Here is a 20,721-nt window from a genome sequence, read left to right on the forward strand (position 1 = left end):
TGGATGCATTTTTATGAGTTCAAGGGTCTGCAGAACTCATTATTTCATGGAACATGCAATTGTTGCTTCACTGCTGACAGGAAAGCACTTGTGTGGGACTTCCTGTGCAGTGGTGGAAAGGAAGGATTTCATGCCCAATACCTGTTAGTGCAACAGGAAGTTCTAATATGCCATCAGAAAGACAATATATTAATCCATCTTGTTGCACAATTTATTGTTTTGTGTTAAGGTTAAAAAAAGTGTAGATTGACATTTTCATCACAACTCAAGGGTGTTTCACCAGTGTATCTCTCATCTTTTGGTATTGATGCCCCTTTCTAGAATCCATTCCCTGACAGCAGACCTGACTGTGTGTCAAAATTTTCATTTTGTTCTCACATCAAAAATTGGCCATTTAAAATTAAATTTAAATTTAGACATACAGCACGGTAACAGATAACCCTAACCCTTCCGGCCCACGAGCCCTTGCCGCCCAATTGCACCCAATTGACCTACAACTCCCAGTACGTTTTGGAAGGGGGAGGATCTAGAAGAAACCCATACAGACACGGGGAGAACATACAAACTCCTTACAGACAGCGCCGGATTCAAAACTGGGTCTCTGGCACTGTAAAAGCATTGTGCTAACCTCTACGCTAATTGTGCAGCTCCAACTTAAATTATTATGTTTTAAAAAAGCACCCAGCCCAGTCTATCCAAAATCCTCTGGAGAAGTCCAATCCAGTTATATGCAGCCATACCTCGATTTGTGTCCCAGTTACATTCTGGAAGTGGAGATGCAAATCGATTTGGGCTGATCATTGTACATGAAATATACTCATTCAAGCTCCGGTACCCGACCAGGGATCCTCACGCCAGCTACCCACTCACCAGAGCTCCAGACACCCTGATTGCCCACCCATCCAAGATTCTGGCACCCCGACCAGAGATCCTTGATATCCCAATGTACTTGCCATAGATTCTCTCTTAGTAGCTCCTTGCTGCCCATCCATCCAAGCTCCCGACACCCAACTGCGGATCCTCATCTTCACCACCTGAACACTAGAGCTCCCAATGCTCCGGTCACAAACTCTCTCTGAGGCCCTCCGACTTTCTGAACAACATAAATTTATGGCGTAAATTTTTTTTAAAATTATTACTTACGTATGGTGACCTTGGATGTATCTGCGTTCAGACATTACTCGATCAGGCACGTCAAGGTATGACTGTACTATAATATATATAATTAATATAAGAGGATGATTTTGCCAACCTGTACCCCTTCGCTCTCCCTCACTGACCTGCAAGGTTGGGATTTAGTTAGAATAAGCATTTTGAAAGCAAATCAAAATGAATAAAAACACAGATTCTGCATGGTTGACGTTTAATGCCAGTGGGGAGCTTTGTGGCTGAAAGAGAGATGGTTTTCTTGATGGGCCTTTACTGGTATCTGACCAGTTGAACCAAAACAGTTCAAGCTCTAGAATCCGAGTCGGACAGCACAGAAACAAGAACTTTATCCCATCATCTCCATGCCAACCGTCAATATATTCCAATTGACCAGCCCTGTTCACTGATTGTTATGTGGGGACATCCTGAATGGGGAAGAGAAGGCTCTGGAGATGCACAGATGTTTGGGTTTCCAGAAGCCCCACCATTGTTGAAAGGTGCTACTGAAAATAACGTGTTGTTTCCTCCATCTCCAGTTGCTTTGGCAGCAAGCCCAACATCAGCCTCTCTTTCACACCCTGAACGAGCCTGATGCCTATGTCTTTACATGCATCAACCACACCGCAGAGCAGGAGGAGCTGGAAGATGAGCGCCGACGACTTTGTGACGTGAGGCCGTTTCTCCCCATTTTGAAACTTGTTGCCCGTGAAGGAGATCGTGTGGAAAAGCTCATCAATTCACAGATCAGCCTCCTGATTGGGAAAGGTAAGAACAGCTGGGCAGAATTGGTGATTTACCGGGGTTGGGGCAGACAGTCCCACAACTGTAGGGCGGCAGAACGTCACCGCCACCTCACAACCCCCCCCCCCACCCCCCATTTTGATCAAGACCTTGGGCGCTTGCCTGTGGAGTTTGCACATTCTTCATGTGATCTCATGGGTGACCTCCGGGCACTCTGGTTTCCTCCCATGGCCCAAAGACAAGCGGTTGGCTGGTAAGTCACCCCAGTGCCATTGATTCTGTTGCGACTTGTGGGGAAGGTGGGGAGATGAATGTAAGTGAAGGGTTGATGCAGAAGGTCTCATTAGTGTGCCCCATAAGCCCCAATAGGGATTTCTACACCAGCAAGAAATTGGAACCCTCTTCCACAAAGAGGAGCTGATTTTTAATTCCAAACCTGACATTGATGGACTTGGGGTGTGACCAGAAACAGTAGGGTCACAGATCAGCCTCAAGGAAGTGAATGGGAACCTGTGTCTATGATGTGGCTCATGGGCCTAGAATGGATCCAACATTTTCTGATCTATCCCACTATTGTGGCGATTTAACTGTCCAGTCATACCAGAAGCTTCAAAATGACCTCTGACCCTGGTGCTTCCCTGGCAACCTTCTACACTCAAGTTCTGTCCACCTGGTTGGTAGCCAGGAGCTGTTCTCAATAAGGTCTTCCTGCTGCTTAGTGGATCTCTGACACTTCTCCCTGTCTGTGTTGGCCCCTGTGTAAAGGCAGCAAGCTCAGGAAAGGTGAGAGACTTACTCATGCATGACCAAATGACGAATGTTTTAAAAATATTTATCGACATCAATGGTAAAGCCAGCATTTGTTGTTTGTCCCTCACTAGTCCTTGAGGGGACATCACACTGGGGTCACGTAAAGTCTAAAGTTATTTGTGTTGGGTTTGGTGGGCCATTCCTCTCAGGACGACCACAACGCTCACTTACCAGTCAGGTCCTTCATCTGCAGCGATGAGGGAAGATAAGAGGTGGAAAACATCCAGTGAATTATTTTTCCGGATTGTAGGGACTTCCCTCGGTTGAAGTCGGAAGTTGGTTGCTAGAATGTTGCCTGAAGTTCACTGTGGCAACACAAAATCGGCAGGAATGGTCACGTAGGGTTGCCAGGATGAATGTGAGGAATTCTGCCCACGTCCGTTCAGGATTACAGTGATGCAGGAATAGGAGGGGTTGCTGGATTAATGTCAACTTGGACATTGCAACACAAAATGGGAAGCACACAAGAAACCATCCGGTGAACGTGTTAAAATGCAGTCTTCATAAGTCAGCAAAACGTCGGGTCACAGATATCATCGACATCCAAAAGTTTACTCCATAGTAGTTGCTGATAAATTGAGAAGTTAGTTAGCCTTTTGGATTCCAGGCATTTTTAACTTTCCATCATATACACCCTGAACTGGCTCCATGGGTAAGCTACAGTACGAACCATCTGGTGGTTGGGGGTATAATCAGTCCCAGAAAATGGGGACATGGAGTATATGTGCTTGATGGTAGTCTCTGATAACAGGGACATGGACTCCAAAGGGTTAAGAGACCTCAGATTTAAGAACATCACCTTCAGTGGGTATTCATATGTCCTGCATATGTACTGTTTGTTGGTATGTGTGTTTATCTCTGGTTGTGTGGCTGCATACTTCGCACTGAGGACTGGAGAACGTTGTTTCGTCGGGTTGATGACAATAAACTTGACTCAAATAGTGGTGGCACTGTGACAAATTCTAGAGGTGGACTTGAACCTACAGCATCCAGACTCAGTGCCCCAGTATTTCCCATTGGAGGACAGGTGACCCTTCCACTGCCCTCTTACCCCATTCCTCTTCTGTCTTCCCACACCTTCTGTCCGGATCGGAACCCACACTACCCTTTGACTGACCTGACCCATGTTCCTGAGTGGGTGTGCTTAAGGTGACTGGTCTTGCCTTCCTTTGCAGGCCTGCACGAGTTTGACAGTGTGCCCGACTCCGAGGTGAATGAGTTTCGTACAAGCATGCGCCAATTTTGTGAGGAGAAAGCGGGGGAGCGGCAGCGCCGATCCTGGCAGGAATGGATGGAGTACAACTTCCCCAGGGAACTGGAGCCAGCCCCTGAGATCCTGAATAATTGTGTCACCCCGAAGCAGAATGCTCGGAACATCGTCGTCAATGTCAAGTTTCAGTACACTGAAGTGAGTATACAGAGTACACAGTCATACCTTGACAAAGGGCTCAGGCCCAAAACATCCCCATGGATGCTGTGTGACCTGCTGAGTTTCTCCAGCACTTGAGTACTGCTAAAGAGCAGACATTCTGCTGTTCTGCTCTGCAAAAAACACAAAAGGCCAGAGAGCGGAGGAATGAATTGGAAATATAAAGATCCAGAACGGACAGCTGGCCAGGCTGAGGTATCCAAGAGAAAGACTTTAGGTGGAGAAGGGGTTTTCAGTGGGGGGTGGAGAATCATGGGGGAAGAAGTGAGCACGGAGACGACAGGTGTTCGCCATCATAGAGTGCACGGAACTTATTGAGGTGTGGGCGAAGGGGAATGAAGGTGAGGCCTCTACTGAGGACAGAGTGTTCCGTCTCTGAGAGGGGAAGGTTGGGGGGGGGAGGGGTGGTGGTAAAGACCAAGCAGGGGTCAGGGTGGGAGTCATTGCGGTGGAGGGTGTTAGAGGAGGAGGATGGGAGGGGGTAATCAGTGGGGGAGGGGCAGTGGAGAGTTGGGGAAGTCAGAGGAGGTGTGGTTGGGGAGGTCAGGGTTTAGGGGAGGTCACCTAAAAGCCGGCTTTGTTTTAATTTCCATGCTCAGTTCTTTTAGACTTTTGGCGAGCACTGCTGTTGTAGTAAATTCAAACCTATTCGAGTGATCTCTGGTGATTTAAACCTTGTGTTGTGTCGTAAGAAAACTTCAGGCAGGCAGTTACATCAGTTCCAGCCTGATATAGTTCCAGCCACAAGCCAGCATCAGGCCTGATGGGCCACATGGACGTCTGCTGTGCTGCACTGGATTTCATGATAACCAGCTGCAGATTTGAGTAAATTCTTTTGTGGATAAAAAATGCACATTCTTCCATTGCATCCATAAAGCCCAGGTGTAATAATGATAGAATTGTTAAACTGCTACAAAATGGGTAACTGACCAGTTAATTGAGAATTTGGCACCTCTGAGAAGTAGCTAGATTGTAGCCTATGTTTAAAAGAGTGGCTGATATCACACATAGCCCGTTCACATCCATGAAACCTTCTTTCAGTCGAATGGAAATACCACAACTGTTCTGATTATGATCTACCATTCAATATTGAACTAAAATTTATACCCCCACAGTTTCTTATTGACTAATGGGCTAAAATGGAACAAAACTGAGCAAAACGAGTTGGATTTTAAATTTGAATGTAACTTGAGGAAACGGATCTATTCCAGGACATCTGAGTTTAAAGCCACGGGAAAGCAGTTTTGAAGTGGATTGGGAGAGTTATCCACTGTGCCCCTGGCATGATCTTGTCTCCAATTCCCACTGCATTACAACAGTGACTACAAGACAGCAGTATGTCATTCGTTGTGAGTCATTCGTTGTGAACGGTTAGAAGGATGCGGGGTGGGGGGGGGGTGGTGGGGGGGGGGATCCTATTGAGATTAAAATTTCTGAAAAGAATAGATAAGATAGTGGAGGTTGTTTCCACTGGCAAGTGAGACTAGAACTTGGGGACTCAGGATTCAGGGCAGTAGATTTAGGATGATAATGAGGAGGAACTGCTTCTCCCAGTGGGTGGTGAATCTGCCCAAGCAAGCAGTAGAGGCTGCCTCATTCAAAGACACATATAGATTTTTTAACTATAGAGGAATTAAGGATTATAGGGTTTGACGGGTAAGTGGAGCTGAATCCATGGCCAGATCAGCCATGAACGTATTGGATGTCGGAGCAGGGCTCGCTGGGCCAGATGGCTGACTCTTGCTTTCTTATGTGATGCATTTTGGGATGCGCTGAAAGAAGACACCCAAAAGCATGTCCCTTCCACGCACTTTTTATTGTGCAAAAGCTTCTGCTTTACTGCCCACTGTGTGCCCAACGGTGTCAAATTCACAGCCACTGGAGCTGCCCATGGGTGAAGAAAGGAGCTTGGGAAGCTCCAAGAGGAGCTGCTGGCTGCCTCCTGCCCACCTGGCCATTGCTTGGGCCACCTCCTACTTGCGCCCCTTTGCATTGCACTTGGACCTTCATGAGAAGATCGAGTCCAATGTGAGTGAATCCATCCCATAGCTCCCCCAGCGGACTCCCCACTGAGAAGGCTTGGATGTTCTTTGCATCACTTCACAGGTCACCCCACCCCATAAGAAACGTGCCATATATACGTGTTAATCCTGTGTAACCAACCACCCTCCCACTTTTTCTTGGCCCCGACCACATGCCTATCCGAGCTCCCGATGCCCCAATTGCAGATCCTTGCCACAGCCACTCGCCGTGACACTCCATCCACAGATCCTCGTCCCAGACATCCATCCATCCAAGCTCCCAAGGCCCTGAATGCAGATTTACCACCCGGTCCCAGGCATCTGAGCTCCCGACAATGCAGGTACTTACTCAGTCAAAAGTAGGCCATTTTACTCAGTGACCTGTGTAAAAGTGAACCTTCCCCACCAAATTTGAACTGAAAAATTGGTCCAAAAAACTCAGCTATTACGCAAGTATATACAATACTCAGTTATTTGAATTAATTTTGCATGATAAATTCATGATTTTAAAAAATTATTTAGATTTCTTTGAGCAGTTTCAAATGCCTGATGATCTGGGACATTTAAAAGCAGTTTCAAAGGCCTTTGACAGTGGGGACTGTTATTTGCTAGGCTACTGGATGTGTGAACTGGAGCAAACCCCTGTGTCTGAATCACCTGTGTACAAAAGGTCAGCACTGAGGTCAATGAGTTGAGACAGGGGCTGGATTTCAGACAACCTGACCCTCACAGCAAATCACACAGCACAGAAATGGCTCTTCAGCCCATCAAATACCAGAATATACCAATCTCACTGAAGTCTGTGTCTTGGTTTTTGAAATGATCATCCAGATACTTCTTAAAAGTTGTGAGGGTATCTGCTTCCACTGTCTACATGGACAGATTTCAGCCTCCTTTTGGGGGGAAAAGAATTTCTCCTCATATCCCTACCAGCCACTTCAAAGCGACGTACTCTGCAATGGATCAACTCAGTGCTGCTGCAACTCTCAGAGGGAAGCCCTGCCTCCCAACCCAGTCTCTTCAGCAAGACCAGTACACATTCTGGATAAACTCAACAGGTTATAGCATCCATATGAAGTAATGCATAACCAACATTGGATGGTACGGTTGGTGTAACAGTTAGTGCAAAGGTGTTACAGCACCAGTGACTGGGACCGGGGTGAAAATCTGACACTGTCTGCAAGGAGTTTGTACATTCTCCCCGTGTCTGCATGGATTTCCTCTGGCTGTTCCAGTTTCCTCGCACCGTTCAAAAAAAAAGTACTGGGCTTGTGGGCCAAAAGTGCCTGTAACTGTGCTGTAGGTATGTCTAAATTTAAAATATTTTGGGCTTTGGATCTTCGTCAGGATGAAAAGAAAACAAGTTCGATAGCAAGGCCTTAACCTTGACCCAGTGTGAAATGGCCAATTGGACGTAAATTCAGATGGTTGGAGCCTGCTTGAAATCATTTCCAAAACAGACCAAAGTTTCAGGAAGCAGGAGATGGGAGAACTTGCCACAGGAGTATTAAGGAAAGCAATAGCTAACAAAGATAACATTCTAAAATTTTAACCCTTGAATGATTACAGTCCACAAACTCTCATCTATCAAAAGAAAACTTTTCAACTCTCTCTCTCAATGTATTCTCTGAGGGGCTGGGACTGTGAAAGCGGAATCCTAGACAAACGTTACTGATAAACAGAGGTACTTTATTTAATTTGGCTTGTTATACCATGGAAATACAAAGTTAAAACATTACGACTTGCTTTGATGAGCCATCTCTCCTCAATAATGACCAAACCCAGAGACAACAGGAGCTTTAGAGTTCAGAAAATGAAACAGATACAGGCTTGATAATGTCACCAAGGTAACACTGAACAACAATATTTTCCAAAAGGTTTGCTTCCTGTAAAAAAAAATTGGGGATTATGATAGACAACTTCAAGATGAACAGAAAGATAATTTCAGATTTGCTGTATCACATAGGAAGTTGGAGAAACATTAAATTAATTTATTGAATTTAGCAGGTTAAATCGCATAATGATGCTGACACATTGTGTTAGTTCACCTAACCTAAAAAAGTTTTGCTACTAATTTTCATTTGTACTCAGCATCTGATGCCTCTTGTGTCGGTGTCCAACAATAGTCGTCTGGCATTGATGGGTTCCAGTCACCCTGATACATTTTCCATCGTCACAATGTCCTAGTCAAACTTTTCACCTTGTGTATCACCGACAGCACCAAGTTCAGCAGAGAAGGAGGCCAAGTGCGAATGCAGAAAATTAATTTTCAATGGCATGTTGCACTTCAAGGTTTTGCCATCTGCACTGATTCCATTGGCTGGGTCTCTGTGCTTCTATACTTGCCTGTCGAAATATCTCTGAAACACAGTGATTGTATCTGATGCCACCACTTCCTCTGGCAACATGTTGAAGATATCAACCACTCAGTGTCAAAAAAAACTTTCCCCTCTAATCTTGTTTAAAGCTCCTCACTCACACCTTTAAACTTCTGCCTGCTGTTTGTAGCACCTTGTACATCGGAGACAGACTCTCACTTTCAATCTGATCGAAACCTCCAAAATTTTACACACCTGGAGTACGTTTCAAGTGTGCCTCTGCGCCACACATGGGCAGAGCTTTTTCCTGGCAAGATTTGCCCAATTTGACTTTAACCATGCACGATATTCCATAAATGCCTCGGAATCCAGCATAATATCCAGTCATTCACAATGGGGGCCTGACATGCCCCACCCCAGGGGCCGCAGCACATTTAAATAAAAGTCCTTGTTTTCTTTTCACCTCACATAACAAATATTTCTTTTTATGTAGTCAGTAGGAGAGAAGTACAGACGAAACCAAAACTTGACTGCTTCACAGGGAAGGGGGCCATAAACTTTGAGCGGAGTCCCGGGGGAGGAGGTGCAATTGCACAAAAAAGTTTGAGAATGGCTGAAATGGGACATGGGGCCAAGCACAGTGATATATTTCCAGTTCAGGACAGTGTGCGACTTGAAGAGGATCCTGCAGTTCATATCCCTGTTCACAGAATAACTGTCCAGCCTGATATATATCCTTAAACAGAGTCCATTTGTGAGCTCTGTCAGAAGGATTTCACCTGAATCAACAAGACAGAATTAGCCTATGTTGAGACAAATCACTCAAGCCCTCTCCCAAAATGCAGCCCACCCTTTTTTCCTCACCTGTTTATCCTGCTTTTGATGTGTCTTCATCTTTTTGCCTCATCTATTCCCCAAATTTCCCTCAGAGAGGCTTTGAACTGTCGTGCCTGATTAAAGCGTGGGATTAATTTCCTTTGTTGATGCTTTGTAACAGGAGAGTTTCAGCTTCCAGATATCCTCCCAAGCACCTCCTGCACACCTGATGAAATTGGCAGTGAAGAAAAAGGCGACTGTTTTCCGGCATAAAGCAGTGGAAGACTCAGAAGATTACACGCTGCAGGTCAACGGGGCAGAAGAATATATCTATGGCAAATACCCACTTGGCCGATTTAAGGTGGGTTTGTGGCATTGTGTGTCATCTCGTTCTCTGGGGATGCAGGCAAAGTATGTGTTTGTGTCTATCCCTGGCAGCTCCTGGAGTGACTAGTTTTCTGTTCCATTTTCAGGGACACAAGAGTTTGCCTCTGGGTTTGGGATCACAGTTGAACAACCCCTCCACCATTAAAGCCCTTAGTCAGATTGGAACTGTCTGAATTCAATCAAAGGTTGAATGTATTTACTGATACGGTAGAAATCATTTAATCCAGATTTTAAGACTGGAAGACTTATATGTTATTCAATACTCCACTACACTTTTAGTTCACCTTATCTTAATGTTTCCAGTGAGTGATAGATGCTCGAGTGAGCCCTATGTTTAAAGGTGAAGTATGAGTGGGAAAGGTCTATGGACATTGGAACACTGTTCAGTTTCAAAAGAGCCACAGCGTGGGAACTCTGGGCCTAGTAAGTACTAGGAAATGGGAGGCCCAGTGAGTTGGAAGGCAATGTGGGAACTAGGGCTCTGGTAGGTTGACTTTGATGTGATTTAGTTAAGCACTAGCAAAAGGTATTTTTCTTCTTTCTCCAGCACATCTGTAATTGTATATCCAATAACATAACGCCACACTTGACGATGGTCCATAATTCCACAATAAAAGCCTACCAAGAGGAGCAATTCATTGGCATGGGACAAGTCACTAAGAGCAGGACATATTCCAAGCCACCACCGCTTCCCATTAAAAAGGTAAGTAGGCCTGCTGATTTCTCCCAGTATCCATCCAGGCGTGGTGTTGATCGAGGAGTGTAACTGGATTCCAAACAGTATCCCATGATGAACATTTTACTTGGTGAAGTGGACCATTCTACTTCTCCTTCCACAGATGCTGCCTGACCTGCTGAGTGTTTCCAGCTTTTTCTGGTGTTATTTCAGGTCTTCAGCTTCTGCACACAGTGTAGAATTGCCTGCCTCTTTGCTTCCGGAACTGCTGATCTTGAAGAAGCTCTTCTCCTTTCGACAGACATTGTCAGAGAAGAAGCTCTCTTCCCTTCAACAGAAGGGAGACATCCACTATCAGCGGAGGTTGTTTCTAGTTGGACCTTGGCTGAGGTATTGACCCAAAATCACTTCATGGCCACACCTAATCTTTTAAATATATTAATAATCTGTTAAAAAATAGCTTTGCAAACCAAGATTCACCATGGCAACTTTGGCCTCATCCGATCAGAGATATTCCCTTTGTCGATCCATTCCTCAACCAACCTCTGAGTCACATAAAATTAACTTGATTTCTCATTTAAAAATATGCGAGTCTCTGACCTAAAACAACCCATTTCTCTTTCCACTTGGCCTTCTGAGTCACTCCAGCATTTTCTGATTTTACCTCAATTTTTCTTGCATTTTTCTCCACAACGCTTACTTTATCTCCCAATATCATAAAACAAAATTTGACACTGAGCCATATGTAAACTTGAGGGCAGTTGATCCAAAAACCGTCAAAAATATACATTTATGAAGGATTGACTTCAGAAAATGGAAAGTGAGATGGGGAGAGTTGGAAAGCAAGTTCCAATGCTTAGGATCTTGGCAATTCAGAAGGAGCCATGGTCAGAACTGGAAGCACAGATGTAAAACACGAAAGTCTGCAGACACCGTGGTTGAAGTAAAAACATGATGCTGGAGAAACTCAGTGGGTCAAACAACATCCTTTATAGCAAAGATAAATATACATAACCAATGTTTTGGACTTGAGCCCTTACCTTGATTAATGTATTTAGACTTGAAGGTCATCATGAGCGTGATGGGCTGAAGGAACTGATTCTATGCTCTTTTGAAATGTATTGGCTCCATAATGGAGGAAACATGGTTGTCAATTTAAATTTAGACATGCAGCCCAGAAACAGGCCATTTCGGCCCACGAGTCCATGCCGCCCAATTATACCCAATTATTTCCACAGTACGTTTTTGAACAGTGAGAGAAAACGAGCACCCGGAGGAAAGACACACTGACACGGGGAGAACGTACAAACTCCTGACCAACAGCACCAGGTTCGAACCCCGGTCCCGATTGCTGGCGCTGTAACAGCATTGCACTAACTGCTTCGCCAACCGTGCCAGCCAATTGCAAGCTCCCGCGATGAGGAATGTGATTGTGACCACGTAGTTTCTTGTGCCACGTTGACTAGAGAATGCAATATTAGCCAGAACAGTGGGGTATCTCCATTTTGAGGGCCCAGAGCAGGGCCGAGGAATCTTTTAATTCCACTTGAGAAAGTGGAATTCAGCTGAAGGGTAGCACCCCTCACAGTACAACATTTCCTCGATGTTGAGACAATTCAGACACTTATTTATGGACTCGTATTTTCTCATTAGTTATTACTGTATGTTTATACATCTGCATTTGTGCAGTTTGTTTACAGTTCTTTCTTTGAGTACAGTTTACAGTAACCCAGAAATTAGAAATTCTGCCTGGTCCTCAGAAAAAGAATCTCAGGGTTGTATGTGATCTTATGTATATACTCTGACATGACTTTGAACTTTGGGATTTTGGTACTCAAGCCTTTTCCTCACACAGTCTGCCTCAGAGACAAAGGAGCACTCGACATGGTTTCTGCAAAGAGTGGCAGAAAGTTTTATTTCTGCACAGAAGGGTGAAAAAATGGTTAGATTGCAGAATAATAATGATTTTTTTAAAATTTAAATCAGAGTGAAGGTTATACTGTAATCAGTCAGGCAAAATGGCAGGAAGTGTGGTATTGAAGTAATCTCAGTCACCTGGAGTTCAAGGCACACCCACAATCACTGGGGACTTTTACTGCTGTAGATGTATTTAGGTGACATAACACAGAGAAATCTTGCTTTATTTGACTATTCATAGTTATATATAGACAGTGTCTTTGTAATGTGTGGGTAATAATGTTCGTGATGCTAATCTAAAACATGGTGACATGGCATGCACAGCAGGGTTTTAAAGCATCACTAAACTCTGCTTCATGCTCCAATGAATGTCATTGATTGCATTAGTTCTTGTCCCCTTGGTAAATTTGATCTTTGAATGTGGCAGATTTTCTAAATTTCCATCACTTTGGGGAGACCGCATGAAGCCAAGGCTCATAAAACACAATTTTCATTTCATTGTTTAATACACAGAAGTGCTGGGAGAGACTCAACAGGTCACACAGCGTTTTGTCATGGCAAAGATATACCACCAATATTTGCCTGTTTTTTGTACAAACCTCGATGAGGAGCTTGAGCCCAAAACATAGATCTTTGCCATAATGGACGTTGTGTGACCCACTGAATTTCTCCAGCACTTTTGTATATTCAACCACGATCGCACTGTCTGCAGACTTTCTTGTTCAGCTCATCTTTTATTGGTCAGCTTTCCTCCAAATGTGGTGACCTTCTCAGTCGTCAAAACCTTGGCGTTGCCTTCAGTCACCGAAAGCTGGTCTGTTGGAGCGGGGCACCAGGTTATCCTGAAGGCAGGTCATGTTCAGTGAGAAGTAGTCCCTTTGGTATCTTAATTGAGATGACGTTAGTGTCTGATGTTTTAGGATGAAGGGGGCTGGGACATATCCAGTGATTTCATCCCTTGGTCTGGACTTCTTTGTGAACAGAAGGTAAATAGTGTTGGAGTCTTTGGCTCTCATTGAAACCTACTGACTAGACATGAAGAGGATGTTTCCTAGGTGATGGAGCATGGGGCAGAGGGCACAACCTCAGAATATCAAAACATCACCTTAGAAGATAAATGCGGAGGAATTTGATTGCCCAGAGGGTGGTGAATCTGTGGAATTCATTGCCTTGGACTGTAGAGGCCAAGTCATTGGGTGTATTTAAGTTAGAGTTAGCTAAGTTCTTGATTAGAGAGAGAATCCAGGGTTGCAGGGAGAAGGCAGGAGAATGGGGGTTGAAAAGGATAGTAAATCAGCCATGATGGAATGGTGGGGACAGACTCAATGGGATGAATAGCCTAATTCTGCTTCTATGTCTTATGGAAAGAGAGTAGTCAAAATAAGGTTTCTTCAATTTAGTTCAAGTTTCCTGTCGCGTGTACCGAGGTACATGAGAAAGTTTGAAACACCTTGAAGGGCTTAGGCCCGAATTATGGACGCTGCGAGGCCTGTTGAGTTCCTCCAGCATTCCTGTGTCCTTTATCACTTTTATATTTCACTACATGTGAAAGTTTGTTTTGTGTGCAACCCAGCAAATCAACCCATACATAGCACAGCAATAGAAACACAATACTGAGTTCAGATGACAGAGAGAGGTCAGAACAGAGTGAAGGCGATGTAATTTTACTGTTGTGGAGTTTGTTCAGGGGTCTGATGACAGCAGGAAAGAAACTGTCCTTCCTTGAACCAGCTGGTGCATGATCTCACACTCCTGATGGGAGGTGAGGAGAGTGTGGCCAGGGATGTGCTACCTTCCTGAATAAGTGGGGGAAAATAGAGTTGAAGGAGGGGAGGGGGATTCCTGTGATGATTTACTTCCAGAAGCAACTTATAACACAGACCAAAATGTCCATGAGATCCTCTATGGTTTTGTTCAGTGGCTGAACAGAGTGTCTTCATTAAAGTGTGAACGTCTGTGCAAATGTGTATTTGTGCATGAGCATTCAAACCTACATGTGTCCACAAATATACAAGTGTGTAAGTGCATGAACATGTTTGTGTGAGAGTGCATTATGGCACATGGTTGTGAGCGATTCTGATTCCTGATTCCTTGTTTGTGCACCATTTTCTTTTGTTCTTTCTCTGTCCTTTTTTTAAAAGTCAGCATTACAATATCACTATTGTGCACAGCCATGAAACCAGTTGTAACACGACAAAGCTCTGCTGTTGAAGCCACTTGTGAGGTTGCGAGTGTAGGTATCACATGCTGTGTCGTCAGTGACCTTCCAGAGGTTACACTCAGCATGTGATGCATTCCCTGCAGTCTGAGGGTTGCGGTTAAACTGAGCTGAACTCAACTAGCATCACTGATGGCCCAACCATTGATTTGTGGCACAAAAAGGTGGGGGGGGGGGGGGGAGGATTGGGAGAGTTAGCTGAGAGGAAAGAGACTCACTTTAGTCTCACTCTAAACCCCCACCCCCAACATCTACCAGGATCATTGTTTGAAGAGGATGCGCAAAATTATTGAGGACCCCTTCCACCCTGCACTCAGCATCTTTCAGCTGCTCTCATCAGGTAAAAAGATATAGGAATACCACCAGGCTGAGGAACAGCTTCTTCCCATGGACAGTGAGAACGCTGAACGACTAAAGGAACTGCTCGCACTAACCATCTAAGGCTCTCATATTTATTTGAACAGATGAATACTTGTCCTGTATATGTATTGTTTGTCTGTATGTGTGTTATGTCTGGTTGTGCATCTGCATGTTTTGCAATGAGGACCGGAAAACACTGTTTTTGTACAATCAGATGACAGTAAATGACGTGGAGACAGGGAGGAGAAGGTGGCATCTTAGATGAATCCTGTGTTGTTCCAGAGCCTTCGTGGCTTTGCCCAGGTTTCAACAATGTTGCCAACACAGTCAGTGCCAGTCACCTTTCCCTCAGTCGGAGGACATCCTGTAGCCCCACCCATGGGCAGCACCATTGTGCTTGGTGCTGCTGGGACTGGGGCAAGCTCTGTGATTATTGGTGGCCTCAGGGTTTTGTTTGGAATGTATAGGCAACAATCCCATGAGCACCTAACCCTCCCAAAGATCCTGCCCTGCTCTTGGTCCTTGTCCCAGAATCCCTTGGGTCATAGAATCACGCAACCCTTCAGCTCAGTGAGACCGTGCTGAGATCTGTTTACACTACTCATGCGTTCACTCCATTTTATTTCTCCATATTCCCACAAATATCCCTTGCAGATAACACCATGAATAAAACACACATTTAAAATCTCCTTTACCATCTCAGATGCAGAGATTGAAGTAAAAGAACAATGCTGGATAAACTTAGCAGGTCAAACAGTGCACAGGTTGTACCTCTTTAATCCAGCGATGTTGGGACCTGGCCATTGCTGGACCACAGAAATTGACTCCTAAGGGAACCCCCTACATAAACATATCCAAGGTAGAAGAAAGCTTAAAACAGGAAATAATACTGTTGGGTGGCACAGTTAGCGCAATAACTCTACAGCGCCAGGGATCGGGACTGGGGTTCAAGTCCCACACTGTCTGTAAGGGGTTTGTACTAGCGGGGGCAGATTTAAGCATGCTGGACCATGGGAGTTTCTGGATAAGAGAGGTGCAACCTGTACTTTATATAGCAAAGATAAAGATACATAACCAATGTTTTAGGCTCGAGTCCTTGTAGTAAAGAAGGCAACATGGCTGTGGCCGCAAGTCTAGGTTGAGACATGGTCGTAAAGGGATTACAGATGGGGAGCAGGGAGAGTGATTCTTACAGAACTCCCTTCGAGAGCAAAGGAGAACAGGGTAGACACCCCTCGAAGAGATTTCGCAGAGTTTTTCGATAGATAGGAGTAAAACAATAAAGTCTGCAGACACCGTGATTGAAGTAAAATCACAGTGCTGGACAAACTCAGCAGGTCAAACTGTGTCCTTTATGTAGCAAAGATGCAGAACCAACGTTTTGCCCTTCATCAAGATCTGAGCAAAATGTAGGCAGGTGCCCGATTCTGTGCCCTCTCCAACCAGATGGCATTAGTATCGACCTTTCTGGTTTCTGATTGCTTAATCCCTGTTCTCCTTCCCCATCCGACTGTCTCCTTTCCCCCAGCCATCCTCCCTCCCCCATTTACTGATGTACCCTCCCTTCTCCGCCTATCACCCTCTGCCTGTGGGACCGTGCTCCACCCCCTATCCCTCCCCCCCACCATTTTGTTTGGATGTCTTCCTGCATTTTGTTCAGACCTTGATAAAGAGATAACATTGGTTTTATATCTTTGCAATATAAAGTACACTGTTTGACGTGCTGAGTTTCTCCAGCACTGGTTGCACAAAACTATATTTTCCTGACTTACCTGACACAACATAGCAAAGTCTATTATCTGTTCAAAAACAAATGCGATTGCCCAAAATCTATTTTTCGAAGTCACATTCTTAAACCAAAAAGATTGGTTGACATTGGAGAATATACTTCAAAAGCAAACTTTAGTCGTTCAATAAATCTGAAATCTGATTTATGACTTGTATAATATTTGTACATAAAACACGTCAAAGACCTATAAAAATCCAGTTTTTAAAATTTACACCAAAGTCATAAATCAGATTTCAAATTTATTGATGGAGTACATGCCTGACATTAGGAGAATTACCACTTATGGAAAGTGCAAAAAAACTGAATACGTAAACAAAGAAATAAATGTAAACCCTGCAACAGAGATAAGAAAAAAAAATCAATAAAGTGCACAAGTTAGAGCCCTTAAATGAGTCCCTGATTGAGTTTGTTGTTGAGGAGTCTGATGGAGGAGGGGGAGCAGCTGTTCCTGAACCTGGTGGTGTGAGTCTTGTAGCATCTATGCCTTTTTCCTGATGGCAGCAGCGAGAACAGAGTGTGTGCTGGGTGATGTGGAACCTTTATGATTGCTGCTGCTCTCCGACAGCGGCGTTCCCTGAAGAAGTTCTCGATGGTGGGAAGGGTTTTTCCTGTAATGTCCTAGGCTGTGTCCTCTACTGTTTGCAGGGCCATTCGCTCAGGTGTCCCCATCCCAGGCTGTGATGCATCCAGTCAGCACACTTTCCACCACACATCCATAGAAAGCCACCAGGGTTTCAGCAATCATGGTCTGATTGATAACCTTCTTGTGTAATTAAAGCATTGAAAACAATAGCTCAAAAGTTAAACAAAAATTATGAAGGTGCAATATTGGAAATAAAAGCATGGACCTGAAACAGTCATTGGCCCTTTCTGGACAGACGCTGTCAGACCTGCCAGATTACTGGAAGCTCTCAATAAATCAAGCAAGATCTTTGGAAATTGTAATGAAATTCACATTTTAGATCAAGACCCTCAGAAATTTGGAGAGAGAGGAAAAAAGTTTGTTTATAATCGTAGAGAGGCTAGGGGAGAGTTGGCTAGGGTGAGGCTCAGGTCACAATAAACTCTTGGTGATGTTATCTGGCGGCTGGATAAAGGAGGGAGGTTGGAACGAGAATACAAACAAAAACACATGTTGAAGTGAAATGCAGATTCCCAGGAAGTGACCGGTAGGTCAGGCCATGCTGGAGTCTGTGGAGAGAGAAACAGAGCTGACGTATCGGGTCACACACCCCTTCTTGGGGTTGTTTCAGAGTTCCAACAGCTTTTTTTTCCCTTTTCTTGCTCTTCAAAGATTTTTAAAAACTATTTTGTAATGTGTCCAGTGCATTTTCCCTGTTCCTTAGTAATTAACTTTGCACGTGGCTAGAATATTGGGTCCTCACAGTCAGGATGATTTGATAAAGTGTAATGAATCATCGATCCTTCTAATTTCTGTAAATCAATAGTGGCCATTGATACAGGAGCCTGGTGTGTTCCAGGTACTGTGCTGGGAACTGAGTCTGACTGGCAGAGAGCCGTGACCACAATAGGACAGAAAAAGGTAGAATTCACAGTTAGTGGTGTTGACTGGCACAACTGTCATCAGAATGGCTTTGTCCAGCTAAAAGAGACAGCACAACGTGTCCTTAAGCTGCTGAACTTGCATTTTAGCATTTTCATCTTTTTGCGAGGGAGAGAAAGAAAGAAAGAGAGGAGGTTGAGTAAATGTGAGGGAGAGGATTTCAGACAGAGCCTCCTTGACAGGCCTAGTGAGATTGTGATGTTTCTCACTGGTTTACTCTCTCGGAAATTTCAATGCTGCCTGAGATTTTGTTGATGGTTTCCTGCCAGTGTACCGGACTTGTCCTGAACAGTCCCAATAATCCCTGACAGGGACTCTCTTCCAGACAAGATTTCTCTCTGAGTGAAAGTATCAACGTGTCTGTGTTTCAGTGAGTGAGTGTGTGTGTGTGTGTGTGTGTGTGTGTCTGTGTGCGGGTATGCGTGTGTGCATGCACACCTCTGGTGGTGTCAGTGCAAGTCCATGTCTGTGTGTGCAAGTGCGTGTGCACATTAACAAACACGTGTGTGCAGTGAGAACATGCATGGGCTTGTACACATTACATGTTTATGTTCATCCCAGTCCGTGCCCAACACTCTTCACCCATTCTGAACAGCTGGCAGGTTGACAAGGACAAGAGAACTGATGTGATGTTTTCCATTCCATTTCAGCAGTTGAACATCGGTCTCTGGAATTTGGACAAGCCTTTTACAATCAGTTTACTCTCAGGGAGCAAAGTTAATGCCGATGAAGGAATGAAGGTTGGTACTGTTTCCTACCCACTTGATGTAAGCATATCCACCTGTTTACTGAATCTGAGTAATTAATAAACACATAGATTACTTGTCACTCGTCCCCGACCACATATCCACATGAGTGTCGTAAACCAGGCTGCAAAACGCAGCAGCACAGGATATTGGAGGTTTTGGGTTTAGACCTCTTGAAGCAAGATATTTCTTCTTAGAATCATGATTTCCCGGTAGTTAAATGTCTTTTTTTTGCGGTTTCAAGCAGCAAGGGGAAGTTTAGAATTTAGTGTTTACTGGGCTGGGTGTTAATGGGAGGTTGGATGGACATGGTCAAACTAACAAGTGCCATTTTACAAAAGACAAGCTTGTTGTAGCACAAAGTTAAGGAGAGAGCTCGACAGTAGGCGTTGTTTATAAATGTCACATAATTGGGATGGAAGAAACTTTAATTGAGTCGCCTTCACGAGATGGAAGGAGATTGAGGAGATTTGGTATGTCACTGAAGACTCTCAAAAATTTCTACAAGTGTACCATGGAGAGCATTCTTGCTAGTTGCATCAGTGTCTGATACGGAGGTGTCAACATTCAGGAAAGGAAATAACTCCAGAGGGTTGTTAACTCAGCCTGTGACATCACAGGCACCAGACTTCACTCCATCTACAAGACATGGTGTCTTAAGAAAGCAGCCTCTATTCTCAAGGACCCCCCACCACCCAGGTCATGCTCTCTTCACTCTGCCACCATCAGGAAGGTCGAGCCTGAAGATGAGCACACAGAAGTACAAGGACAGCTCCTTCCCCAGTGCCAACAGATTCCTGAATGAACAATGAACCACAGACACTGCCTTACTTTGACTTGCACATTTTAAAATTTATTTTGTAAGGTGGTTTACACTGTGACGCTGCTACAAAACAATGAATTTCGTGACATGTTCATGACAATAAATTCTGATTCTGAGGTTCCTGGAGGATCTGTTGTCTGCCCATTTCTAAGCATTGGCCAATATTGCATGGCATTCTAGTCTCCATGCAAGAAGCAGGGTACATGTGCCTTAGAGGCAGTGCTTTCATTGGATGGGTTCCTGGCTTCAGGGCTTGTCCATAAGAAGTGAATGATAAAGATTCACATGAACCTCTCACTGGAGTTGAGGGGAGGGGGGGATGGACAGGTGCATACTGAGAGGCTGGGGAACCGATAGCAGGGTTTCTGATGAGAGGTCAGTGTAATGAGAAAACGGCCTCACTCACAGGATGCGAATGTTTGGAGCCTTCAGTCCCAGGAACAGGAGATGGCCAGTCATCGTATGAACTCAAGGCTGAGGCTGATGAAAACTGAGCAGATCGAACAGGAAAATGACCCAGCTATGACCTGATTGAAAGTTGGAGCAGCCTTAAAATCTCTTGTCCTGTCCCTTTTGGCTCCATGGCTTTACCTTGCAATTGGAGAAGGAGATTTCCTTATTGAATTCTTGTCGATGATACGCAGTGACGGGGCCACTCTTCTTGTTTCCAATGTTGTGAAAAACAAGAAAGTAAATGTTGTGAGGAAAGATAACGAAATTCAGTGAATGAAAACAAGGAAACTGCAGGAATTTGAAAGAGAAGGAATGTTAGGTCAGAATCAGAATTTATTGTTATGAATCTGTCACGAAATTTATTATACTGCAGCAGCGTTACAATGCAGTTGCAATTGTAGATGTCCTTGATGGAGTAAAGACTGATGCCTGTGATGCCACTGGCCGAGTTCACAACTCTGGAGTTTGTCCTTTGTATTGACACCTCTATCCTACACAATGATG

General features: G+C 44.4%; 1 protein-coding gene across 15 annotated transcripts in view; it reads left to right on the plus strand.

Annotated features, from left to right (window-relative positions):
- Nucleotides 1-20,721, plus strand: part of pik3cd (phosphatidylinositol-4,5-bisphosphate 3-kinase, catalytic subunit delta) — a 206,798-nt gene that overhangs the window by 140,922 nt on the left and 45,155 nt on the right. For 14 of the 15 annotated variants that reach the window (XM_069918431.1, XM_069918432.1, XM_069918423.1 and 11 more), the window contains 6 exons: nt 1,686-1,914; nt 3,876-4,108; nt 9,466-9,645; nt 10,219-10,374; nt 10,561-10,737; nt 18,846-18,935. In XM_069918431.1, the coding sequence (XP_069774532.1) occupies nt 1,686-1,914; nt 3,876-4,108; nt 9,466-9,645; nt 10,219-10,374; nt 10,561-10,737; nt 18,846-18,935 (1,065 nt within the window). The remainder of the gene's footprint in view (nt 1-1,685; nt 1,915-3,875; nt 4,109-9,465; nt 9,646-10,218; nt 10,375-10,560; nt 10,738-18,845; nt 18,936-20,721) is intronic. The other variant, XM_069918434.1, reaches the window with a different exon arrangement.

The sequence above is a fragment of the Narcine bancroftii genome, chromosome 2 (assembly GCF_036971445.1).
Source record: "Narcine bancroftii isolate sNarBan1 chromosome 2, sNarBan1.hap1, whole genome shotgun sequence".
NCBI classification, from domain to species: Eukaryota; Metazoa; Chordata; class Chondrichthyes; order Torpediniformes; family Narcinidae; genus Narcine; species Narcine bancroftii.